Below are 13563 nucleotides of genomic sequence, written 5' to 3'. Positions count from 1 at the left end.
CATGCCTCTATCCATGCCCTCCATCTGTAACACCCATCCCTCTATCCATGCCCTCCATCTGTAACACCCATCCCTCTATCCATGCCCTCCATCTGTAACACCCATCCCTCTATCCATGCCCTCCATCTGTAACACTCATCCCTCTATCCATGCTCTATATTTGTAACACACATCCCTGTATCCATTCCTCCGTAGCTTTCATTACTAACCAGGGCCTAGATTTTCGAAGCTCTATTTGCGCTAAGATAGTATGGCACTTACGACTATCGTAGCGCTAAGAGAGCTTCGAAAATCTAGGCCCAGATCGCTATCTACTAACACATACCAATTATCTAAACAGAATATACTTTCCAAAATTTGTCTACATGTCTACACCTAAATTCTTTGATCTACCCGTCAATTGAGCCTGTCACCCTGGACTGGGTTAGCACCAGGAATGTTATGTGAGTACGACTCGGGTGTACCTTGATGAGCGGATGCCGTGGCATGCCGTCACCTATCCTACCCATCACGATAGGGTCCTTGAACTTTGACAACCGTTGGAACTCCTCTCGACAGTCCTTGATGACAATCGGGGCAACCTGGTCACGTGACTTGAGCACATGGTCTTGTCCATTCCCTGTATCCCCGTGGGCTGAAAGTGAAGGTGATGACGGTATATCGATTGAGTGCTGGTCACTTTACCGGCCACTGAACTCGCTGTATAAAGCTTATTATTGAATACAGACTGGGGCTACAGCTTAAACTGCATAATGAACCTACATTAATATAACCGTCAGTATGTCATATTTATGATGTACAAACAAAGTGGGTGTTGGAACACACGAGAGCTCGATGACACAGGTAGCGAGTCCACACCGCGACTACCCGCACTGTAGATACTGCAATTAACAAGATAGGCGCATGCTGCTGAACCAGGGGAGGCGGAAGGAGGTGGCGATACTGACAAGGAACTATGTCAATCTAAGCAATGGTAGAAACACAGTTCAGCATACATGTCGGGGATCGAAAGTTGGGAACTATGAGGTAGATAGTTTATTAGTATCCGTGTTGGCAATACAAGGGGAAACTAGCCGATATATGGTATATCAGTAGACGTGTTGGCAATACAAGGGGAAACTAGCCGGATATATGGTATATCGGTAGACGTGTTGGCAATACAAGGGGAAACTAGCTGGATATATGGTATATCGGTAGACGTGTTGGCAATACAAGGGGAAACTAGCCGGATATATGGTATATCGGTAGACGTGTTGGCAATACAAGGGGAAACTAGCCGGATATATGGTATATCGGTAGACGTGTTGGCAATACAAGGGGAAACTAGCCGGATATATGGTATATCGGTAGACGTGTTGGCAATACAAGGGGAAACTAGCCGGATATATGGTATATCGGTAGACGTGTTGGCAATACAAGGGGAAACTAGCTGGATATATGGTATACAAAGGGATATATGGTATATCGGTAGACGTGTTGGCAATACAAGGTAGACGTGTTGGCAATACAAGGGAAACTAGCCGGATATATGGTATATCGGTAGACAGTGTTGGCAATACAAGGGGAAACTAGCCGGATATATGGTATATCGGTAGCAGTGTTGGCAATACAAGGGGAAACTAGCCGGATATATGGTATATCGGTAGCAGTGTTGGCAATACAAGGGGAAACTAGCCGGATATATGGTATATCGGTAGACGTGTTGGCAATACAAGGGGAAACTAGCCGGATATATGGTATATCGGTAGACGTGTTGGCAATACAAGGGGAAACTAGCCGGATATTATACAAGGAAACTAGCCGGATATATGGTATATCGGTAGACGTGTTGGCAATACAAGGGGAAACTAGCCGGATATATGGTATTTCGGTAGACGTGTTGGCAATACAAGGGGAAACTAGCCGGATATATGGTATATCGGTAGCAGTGTTGGCAATACAAGGGGAAACTAGCCGGATATATGGTATATCGGTAGCAGTGTTGGCAATACAAGGGAAAATGGAGAGGTACATGAAATATTGATGTTGTGATGGATGGAGAATATTGACAGTGTAGATGTGAGGTATGGAGAATAACGAGAATGGTAGATGGTATATTGACAATGTAGAGGTGAGGTATGGAGGATAACGAGAATGGTAGATGACATATTGACAATGTAGAGGTGAGGTATGGGGGATAACGAGAATGGGAGATGGTATATTGACAATGTTCTCTAGGTGATGGATGGAGAATAACGAGAATGGTAGCTGGTATATTGACAATGTGGAAGTGAGGTATGGGGGATGACGAGAATGGTAGATGGTATATTGACAATGTAGATGTGAGGTATGGGGGTTATACGAGAATGGTAGATGGTATATTGACAATGTAGAGGTGAGGTATGGGAGATAACGAGAATGGTAGATGGTATATTGACAATGTAGAAGTGAGGTATGGAGGATAACGAGAATGGTAGATGGTATATTGACAATGTAGAGGTGAGGTATGGAGGATAACGAGAATGGTAGATGGTATATTGACAATGTAGAGGTGAGGTATGGGGATAACGAGAATGGTAGATGGTATATTGACATTGTTCAGGTGAGGTATGGAGAATAACGAGAATGGTAGATGGTATATTGACAATGTGGAAGTGAGGTATGGGGGATGACGAGAATGGTAGATGGTATATTGACAGTGTAGATGTGAGGTATGGAGCATAACGAGAATGGTAGATGGTATATTGACAGGGTAGATGTGAGGTATGGAGAATAACGAGAATGGTAGATGGTATATTGACAGTGTAGATGTGAGGTATGGAGAATAACGAGAATGGTAGATGGTATATTGACATTGTGGAAGTGAGGTATGGAGAATAACGAGAATGGTAGATGGTATATTGACATTGTGGAGGTGAGGTATGAGAAAAAACGAGAATGGTAGATGGTATATTGACAATGTAGATGTGAGGTATGGAGAATAACGAGAATGGTAGATGGTATATTGACAGGGTAGAGGTGAGGTATGGAGAATAACGAGAATGGTAGATGGTATATTGACAATGTTTTCTAGGTGATGGATGGAGAGTAACGAGAATGGTAGATGGTATATTGACAATGTAGATGTGAGGTATGGAGAATAACGAGAATGGTAGATAACAATGTTTAGATGTGTGACTCTGTTTGCTCCAATAATCGATGAAGGCCGTGCGCCGTGCTCGGAGTAGAAGCGAAATATGATTAACGGGAAAAGGGTTACGTGATTGCCTGATATCAAGACAATGGTTACTGCGTTTTCGGAAAGGGGTTTAAGTTTTGCTTACATTCTATTAAGTCAATGGTTACAGAGTAGAATCAAAGGGTTGAACTGGTTGATTAAATAGTGTATATACGAATGTTACAGTGTTGAAGGTAGTGAGTAAGTCAGTTTGGTTAACTCCGCTTTTACACCGTCTCCCAGGTATATCAGCTTAATGTTGGAGGGAAGATCGGGGTGATGCAGGTGTATACACAGACCTTGCAGCATCATCGGGGTGATGTATCACAGAAAGGTGCATCACAGGTTTCTGGTGTGTAAAGCATGATCAGGGTGATGCAGGTGTATACACAGACCTTGCAGCATCATCGATCCGTGATGCAGTGTATCCACAGACCTTGCAGCATCATCGGGATGATGCATCCGTGACAATGTGATGCAGGTGTATACACAGACCTTGCAGCATCATCGGGGTGATGCAGGTGTATACACAGACCTTGCAGCATCATCGGGGTGATGCAGGTGTATACACAGACCTTGCAGCATCATCGGGGTGATGCAGGTGTATACACAGACCTTGCAGCATCATCGGGGTGTGATTCGTGGTGTATACCTGATGTGATCCTTACAGACCTTGCAGCATCATCGGGGCCACCTTGTATCCGAAACCATGATCACAGGTTTCTGGTGTGTAAAGCTTATTGCAGGATGTGATGGGGTGGAGTCCTGCCTTGCTGAGGGATGTGATTCGTGACAATGTGATCCCTTACCTTGCTGTGGGATGTGATCCGTGACAATGTGATCCCTTACCTTGCTGTGGGGTGTGATCCGTGACAATGTGATCCCTTACCTTTCTGTTGGATGCCATCCGTGACAGTGTGATCCTTACCTTGCTGTGGGGTGTGATCCGTGACAGTGTGATCCCTTACCTTGCTGTGGGGTGTGATCCGTGAGAGTGTGATCCCTTACCTTGCTGTGGGATGGCATCCGTGACAGTGTGATCCCTTACCTTGCTGTGGGATGTGATCCGTGACAGTGTGATCCCTTACCTTGCTGTGGGGTGTGATCCGTGACAGTGTGATCCCTTACCTTGCTGTTGGATGCCATCCGTGACAGTGTGATCCCTTATCTTGCTGTGGGGGGTGTGATCCGTATCCCAGTGTTGTGATCCCAATGTGATCCCTTACCTTGCTGTTCGATGCCATCCGTGACAGTGTGATCCCTTACCTTGCTGAGGGATGTGATTCGTGACAATGTGATCCCTTACCTTGCTGTGGGATGTGATCCGTGACAATGTGATCCCTTACCTTGCTGTGGGGTGTGATCCGCGACAGTGTGATCCCTTACCTTGCTGTTGGATGCCATCCGTGACAATGTGATCAATTACCTTGCCGTGGGATGCCATCCGTGACGATGTGATCCCTCACCTTGCTACGAGATGTGATCCGTGACAATATGATTCCTTACCTTGCTGTGGGATGTGATCCGTGACAATATGATCCCTATCCTTGCTATGGGATGTGATCCGTGACAATGTGATCCCTTACCTGCTATGGGATGTGATCCGTGACAATGTGATCCCTTACCTTGCTATGGGATGTGATGCGTAACAATATGTTCCCTTACCTTGCTATGGGATGTGATCCGTGATGATGTGATCCCTTACCTTGCAATGGGATGTGATGCGTGACAATATGATCTCTCACCTTGCCGTTGGATGTGATGCGTGACAATGTGATTTCTCACCTTGCCGTTGGATGTGATCCGTGACAATATGATCCCTTACCTTGCTGTGGGATGTGATTCCGGTTGGTTGGGGACGGAGGAGGGCTGATATTGCTGGCAGCGCTTCCCATGGTACTACCTCTGAGAATCACTCCACACTGTACGATATGCTGATAAATCACTACTAGTCCTCCAAATATGAACGTTTCCGTAAGAGGTTGTCCTGTTTGCTTGTGTTCATGTTAACATGGGGCTTCCTGCAGTGTCATGTTCCCATAGTCTAATGTGCGAGAGATGTTTACGAGTCCACAGCGCTGCCGATCTGCATGGTAGGGAGGCGGTAACTCAGGGCGCGCGATCACGAACGGTGAAGGCTCCCTCGCTTCTTAAACTCTGTTATCACTGTTAGTAGAAGTACAGAACTGAAGTCTACAGTAGTGGACATCACCATGGAAACACATATAACAGGTATATAATTAGAGGCCCGAGTCAGGTTGCTATGGAGACATGTGACACGACACCGAGTGGTGGTGCTAAATTTCCCTTATGGTGTCTCTTAACAGGTAGGTTGTCCACTTAAAGAAACAGGTGACTAAAAACAAACTTGATTAGCGTAACGTATTTCAACACCTGTCCACACTGATCCGATGCAACGGTCTCCTCCTGCCGTGCCAGCGTTGTCCGTGGCGAGCAGGATAAAGGGACGCAGTGTAGCAGCGGTCGTGGGTGAGCGCCGCGATGGTACCGCTAACCATACAGCTGACTAGCAGTAATTATCGGTCTGCCGACACCTTCTGTCTCCTTTCTCTGTAATGGCCACAATAGGGTGCATTAGATCAAAATGAACAATGAAATGGTGGCTCTCGATCTATATGGAGCCCCGAAAATTGACGCAGTGTTTGCCCGGGGAACATAGTTTCGTGATAAACCGTAAATAAAGTCACGTGATCACCTTGAAGCGCTGGCTCATGGGACTGATTGCATGTCGCTTTTAATTCAGCACGAAGCTGACGGTGGAGCTGCAGCAAACATCACCCAGTAATTACATTATCCTCCACTGTTTCGGGCGGAATCATACAAAACAGAGACGGCGATGGAACGAGGTTTTTCATCAAAATTGAAGAACTTTCTCAGCAAACCCGAAGATAAAACATTTATCTTTCCTACATAGACGACGTCGAGTAGTTCCAGAGGAGGCAGCACACACTGCGAAGGTCAAACAGACGTAACAGGTCGCATTTGGTCCAGGCAAACCAAGGCGGGTTGTTACGTCATATAGACCACTGTTGTCAGCGTAGATGGCGTCACAACGCAGCACAAGAACATATACTGGAACTGCGTCAGGCTATAACACACCATTGTAATATATACTGGAACTGCGTCAGGCTATGACACACCATTGTAATATATACTGGAACTGCGTCAGGCTATAACACACCATTGTAATATATACTGGAACTGCGTAACACTATAACACACCATTGTAATATATACTGGAACTGCGTAACACTATAACACACCATTGTAATATATACTGGAACTGCGTCAGGCTACGACACACCATTGTAATATATACTGGAACTGCGTCAGGCTACGACACACCATTGTAATATATACTGGAACTGCGTAACGTTATAACACACCATTGTAATATATACTGGAACTGCATCAGGCTATAACACATCATTGTAATATATACTGGAACTGCGTAACGCTATAACACACCATTGTAATATATACTGGAACTCCGTCAGGCTATGACACACCATTGTAATATATACTGGAACTGCGTCAGGCTATAACACACCATTGTAATATATACTGGAACTGCGTCAGGCTATAACACACCATTGTAATATATACTGGAACTGCGTCAGGCTATAACACACCATTGTAATATATACTGGAACTGCGTCAGGCTATGACACACCATTGTAATATATACTGGAACTGCATCAGTCTATAACACACCATTGTAATATATACTGGAACTGCGTAACGCCATAACACACCATTGTAATATATACTGGAACTGCGTCAGGCTATAACACACCATTGTAATATATACTGGAACTGCGTAACACTATAACACACCATTGTAATATATACTGGAACTGCGTCAGGCTATAACACACCATTGTAATATATACTGGAACTGCGTCAGGCTATGACACACCATTGTAATATATACTGGAACTGCGTCAGGCTATAACACACCATTGTAATATATACTGGAACTGCGTCAGGCTATAACACACCATTGTAATATATACTGGAACTGCGTCAGGCTATAACACACCATTGTAATATATACTGGAACTGCGTCAGGCTATAACACACCATTGTAATATATACTGGAACTGCGTCAGGCTATAACACACCATTGTAATATATACTGGAACTGCGTCAGGCTATGACACACCATTGTAATATATACTGGAACTGCGTCAGGCTATGACACACCATTGTAATATATACTGGAACTGCGTAACGCTATAACACACCATTGTAATATATACTGGAACTGCGTCAGGCTACGACACACCATTGTAATATATACTGGAACTGCGTCAGGCTACGACACACCATTGTAATATATACTGGAACTGCGTCGAGGCTACGACACCATTGTACACCATTGTAATATTATACTGGAACTGCGTCAGGCTATGACACACCATTGTAATATGTACTGGAACTGCGTCAGGGCTTTGACACACCATTGTATTATATACTGGAACTGCGTCAGGCTATGACACACCATTGTAATATATACTGGAACTGCGTCAGGCTATGACACACCATTGTAATATATACTGGAACTGCGTCAGGCTATGACACACCATTGTAATATATACTGGAACTGCGTCAGGCTATGACACACCATTGTAATATATACTGGAACTGCGTCAGGCTATGACACACCATTGTAATATATACTGGAACTGCGTCAGGCTATGACACACCATTGTAATATATACTGGAACTGCGTCAGGCTACGACACACCATTGTAATATATACTGGAACTGCGTCAGGCTATGACACACCATTGTAATATATACTGGAACTGCGTCAGGCTATGACACACCAATGTAATATATACTGGAACTGCGTCAGGCTATGACACACCATTGTAATATATACTGGAACTGCGTCAGGCTATGACACACCATTGTAATATATACTGGAACTGCGTCAGGCTATAACACACCATTGTAATATATACTGGAACTGCGTCAGGCTATGACACACCATTGTAATATATACTGGAACTGCGTCAGGCTATAACACACCATTGTAATATATACTGGAACTGCGTCAGGCTATGACACACCATTGTAATATATACTGGAACTGCGTCAGGCTATGACACACCATTGTAATATATACTGGAACTGCGTCAGGCTATGACACACCATTGTAATATATACTGGAACTGCGTCAGGCTATGACACACCATTGTAATATATACTGGAACTGCGTCAGGCTATGACACACCATTGTAATGGTGTTAAATTGTTATGACATAGGTGTGTTCAAGTGATTGGTACGAGGTTGTTTTGTCATAAATGTGCTGAAGTGATTGGTACGAGGTTGTTTTGTCCTAAATGTGCTCAAGTGATTGGTACGAGGTTGTTTTGACATAAATGTGCTGAAGTGATTGGTACGAGGTTGTTATGACATAGGTATGTTCAAGTGATTGGTACGAGGTTGTTTTGACATAAATGTGCTCAAGTGATTGGTACGAGGTTGTTATGACATAGGTGTGTTCAAGTGATTGGTACGAGGTTGTTTTGACAAATTAGTGTTCAGGTGATTGAAACACAGCTGGCTTGATAAGGTGTGCTTAAGTGATTGAAACACAGCTGGCTTGATAAGGTGTGCTAAAGTGATTGAAACACAGCTGGCTTGATAAGGTGTGCTTAAGTGATTGGAAAGAGGTTCATATGACAAAGGTTTGCTCCGATGATTGGTACAGACAATAGTCATACGACTGTTCTGATATTCTGTGTGATTGCTTCGAAATGTCAAGTACTTGCAGGTAATGTTTCGGTGTTGATGCACTGCCGGGTTGTCGGATTGGTGTGTCTACAGAGGTGTCTGATATGACTGTCTGGCAAACGACACTAATGTCTGCAAGGTTGTCCGATATCTGGCAAATGTTGTGGTGTCCAAAGACTGTCCAATATCTATCTTTGACAGAACATTTGTTGTCTTCAGAGGTAATGAGGCAGTGTTATTCTCTGTGAGACATAGTCGCTATTGAATTCCATTGTTACCTGTAAGGGTGTTGGGGAGCAGTGGTTTGCTACTTATTATATGCAGAGCAAATCTGGGGGCTGGAAGAATTTAGGGCGTTCGGAATAGTCCAGTGGTATCCGACCAGTGAGAAACACCTGGAAGCATATGATACATACACATGTGCATTACTTATGCGCCACCTGAATCGAAAGGAATTTTATAATCTTTGTTCACACATTCTATCATTCTCGTGATTCACTCAATGTCTCGGAAGCTATGGGTTGAATGTTCATATGCTGCGAAAGTGCCAAGTACATTGGGTTATATATTTCATAATTACAGTAGGTGTACTGCAGTTTTTCCAACTGAATTATAATACGGCAGTAGAATCTACTGCATATTAACCTTTCTTGACAAGGCAAGACGTAGACTTTCACAACATACACGATAGCAAGTTATTGGATCGATAGTTTGTCTCAACACCTTTGCTCAACTGGACATTAACGCGGTTAGTAGTCGACTAGTGAGGAAACACTTGGCAATCGGTGGAGTTTGGTTTGGTTTTTGTTTTACACCGCACTCAACAATATTCCAGCTATATGGAGACATAAGACTTTGGTGTCTACAGGACTGTAGGAGATCTGTATCTGACATATGACTGTGGTGTCTACAGGACTGTAGGAGATCTGTACCTGACACACGACTGTGGTGTGTACATACAGGACTGTAGGAGATATGTACCTGACATACGACTGTGGTGTCTACAGGACTGTAAGAGATCTGTACCTGACATACGACTGTGGTGTCTACAGGACTGTAGGAGATCTGTATCTGACAATTGACTGTGGTGTCTACAGGACTGTAGGAGATCTGTACCTGACATACGACTGTGGTGTCTACAGGACTGTAGGAGATCTGTACCTGACATACGACTGTGGTGTCTACAGGACTGTAGGAGATCTGTACCTGACATACGACTGTGGTGTCTACAGGACTGTAGGAGATCTGTACCCTGACATATACGTCTGTGGTGTCTACAGGACTGTAGGAGATCTGTACCTGACATACGACTGTGGTGTCTACAGGACTGTAGGAGACATGTACCTGACATACGTCTGTGGTGTCTACAGGACTGTAGGAGATCTGTACCTGACATACGACTGTGGTGTCTACAGGACTGTAGGAGACATGTACCTGACATACGACTGTGGTGTCTACAGGACTGTAGGAGATCTGTACCTGACATACGACTGTGGTGTCTACAGGGACTGTAGGAGATCTGTACCTGACATACGTCTGTGGTGTCTACAGGACTGTAGGAGAGATCTGTACCTGACATACGACTGTGGTGTCTACAGGACTGTAGGAGATCTGTACCTGACATACGACTGTGGTGTCTACAGGACTGTAGGAGAGATCTGTACCTGACATACGTCTGTGGTGTCTACAGGACTGTAGGAGACATACGTCTGTGTACCTGACATACGACTGTGGTGTCTACAGGACTGTAGGAGATCTGTACCTGACATACGTCTGTGGTGTCTACAGGACTGTAGGAGATCTGTACCTGACATACGTCTGTGGTGTCTACAGGACTGTAGGAGATCTGTACCTGACATACGACTGTGGTGTCTACAGGACTGTAGGAGATCTGTACCTGACATACGACTGTGGTGTCTACAGGACTGTAGGAGATCTGTACCTGACATACGTCTGTGGTGTCTACAGGACTGTAGGAGATCTGTACCTGACATACGTCTGTGGTGTCTACAGGACTGTAGGAGACATGTACCTGACATACGTCTGTGGTGTCTACAGGACTGTAGGAGATCTGTACCTGACATACGTCTGTGGTGTCTACAGGACTGTAGGAGACATGTACCTGACATACGTCTGTGGTGTCTACAGGACTGTAGGAGACATGTACCTGACATACGTCTGTGGTGTCTACAGGACTGTAGGAGATCTGTACCTGACATACGACTGTGGTGTCTACAGGACTGTAGGAGATCTGTACCTGACATACGACTGTGGTGTCTACAGGACTGTAGGAGATCTGTACCTGACATACGACTGTGGTGTCTACAGGACTGTAGGAGATCTGTACCTGACATACGTCTGTGGTGTCTACAGGACTGTAGGAGACATGTACCTGACATACGTCTGTGGTGTCTACAGGACTGTAGGAGATCTGTACCTGACATACGTCTGTGGTGTCTACAGGGCTGTAGGAGACATGTACCTGACATACGTCTGTGGTGTCTACAGGACTGTAGGAGACCTGTACCTGACATACGTCTGTGGTGTCTACAGGACTGTAGGAGATCTGTACCTGACATACGTCTGTGGTGTCTACAGGACTGTAGAAAATCTGTACCTGACATACGTCTGTGGTGTCTACAGGACTGTAGGAGATCTGTACCTGACATACGTCTGTGGTGTCTACAGGACTGTAGGAGACATGTACCTGACATACGACTGTGGTGTCTACAGGACTGTAGGAGACATGTACCTGACATACGTCTGTGGTGTCTACAGGACTGTAGGAGATCTGTACCTGACATACGTCTGTGGTGTCTACAGGACTGTAGGAGATCTGTACCTGACATACGTCTGTGGTGTCTACAGGACTGTAGAAAATCTGTACCTGACATTCGTCTGTGGTGTCTACAGGACTGTAGGAGATCTGTACCTGACACACGACTGTGGTGTCTACAGGACTGTAGGAGACATGTACCTGACATACGTCTGTGGCGTCTACAGGGCTGTACGAGACATGTAAATGACATAAGTCTGTGGTGTCTACAGGACTGTAGGAGACATGTACCTGACAAACGTCTGTGGTGTCTACAGGGCTGTACGAGACATGTACCTGACATACGTCTGTGGTGTCTACAGGACTGTAGAAAATCTGTACCTGACATACGTCTGTGGTGTCTACAGGACTGTGGTGTCTACAGGACTGTATCTGTACCTGACATACGACTGTGGTGTCTACAGGACTGTAGGAGATCTGTACCTGACATACGACTGTGGTGTCTACAGGGACTGTAGGAGATCTGTACCTGACATACGACTGTGGTGTCTACAGGGACTGTAGGAGACATGTACCTGACATACGACTGTGGTGTCTACAGGACTGTAGGAGACATGTACCTGACATACGACTGTGGTGTCTACAGGACTGTAGGAGACATGTACCTGACATACGACTGTGGTGTCTACAGGACTGTAGGAGATCTGTACCTGACATACGTCTGTGGTGTCTACAGGACTGTAGGAGATCTGTACCTGACATACGTCTGTGGTGTCTACAGGACTGTAGGAGATCTGTACCTGACATACGACTGTGGTGTCTACAGGACTGTAGGAGATCTGTACCTGACATACGACTGTGGTGTCTACAGGACTGTAGGAGACATGTATCTGACATACGACTGTGGTGTCTACAGGACTGTAGGAGACCTGTACCTGACATACGTCTGTGGTGTCTACAGGACTGTAGGAGATCTGTACCTGACATACGTCTGTGGTGTCTACAGGACTGTAGGAGATCTGTACCTGACATACGTCTGTGGTGTCTACAGGGCTGTAGGAGATCTGTACCTGACATACGTCTGTGGTGTCTACAGGACTGTAGAGAGATCTGTACCTGACATACGACTGTGGTGTCTACAGGACTGTAGGAGATCTGTACCTGACATACGTCTGTGGTGTCTACAGGACTGTAGGAGACATGTACCTGACATACGTCTGTGGTGTCTACAGGACTGTAGGAGACATGTACCTGACATACGTCTGTGGTGTCTACAGGACTGTAGGAGACATGTACCTGACATACGTCTGTGGTGTCTACAGGACTGTAGGAGATCTGTACCTGACATACGACTGTGGTGTCTACAGGACTGTAGGAGATCTGTACCTGACATACGACTGTGGTGTCTACAGGACTGTAGGAGAGACATGTACCTGACATACGACTGTGGTGTCTACAGGACTGTAGGAGACCTGTACCTGACATACGTGTGTGGTGTCTACAGGACTGTAGGAGATCATGTACCTGACATACGTCTGTGGTGTCTACAGGACTGTAGGAGATCTGTACCTGACATACGACTGTGGTGTCTACAGGACTGTAGGAGATCTGTACCTGACATACGACTGTGGTGTCTACAGGACTGTAGGAGATCTGTACCTGACATACGACTGTGGTGTCTACAGGACTGTAGGAGATCTGTACCTGACATACGACTGTGGTGTCTACTAGGGACTGTAGGAGACATGTACCTGACATACGACTGTGGTGTCTCTACAGGACTGTAGGAGATCTGTACCTGACATACGACTGTGGTGTCTACAG

The 13563-nt window shown here is 45.2% G+C and overlaps 1 protein-coding gene across 1 annotated transcript in view; it reads right to left on the bottom strand.

The window, feature by feature from the left end:
• LOC124271221 (paladin-like) overlaps positions 1-5836 on the bottom strand; it is a 39383-nt gene extending 33547 nt beyond the window's left edge. The window contains exons 1-2 of the mRNA XM_046706302.1: positions 5022-5836; positions 465-634 (exon numbers count right to left, since the gene is read on the bottom strand). Coding sequence (XP_046562258.1) covers positions 465-634; positions 5022-5091 — 240 coding nt within the window. The 5' untranslated portion in view covers positions 5092-5836. The remainder of the gene's footprint in view (positions 1-464; positions 635-5021) is intronic.
• Positions 5837-13563: the final 7727 nt, after the last annotated feature.

Source organism: Haliotis rubra, unplaced genomic scaffold, assembly GCF_003918875.1.
Source record: "Haliotis rubra isolate DU_JTF1 unplaced genomic scaffold, ASM391887v1 Scf1023, whole genome shotgun sequence".
Lineage (NCBI taxonomy): Eukaryota > Metazoa > Mollusca > Gastropoda > Lepetellida > Haliotidae > Haliotis > Haliotis rubra.
The sequence above is the reverse complement of the archived record's forward strand: the minus strand, read 5'-3'. Positions and strand labels throughout refer to the sequence as shown.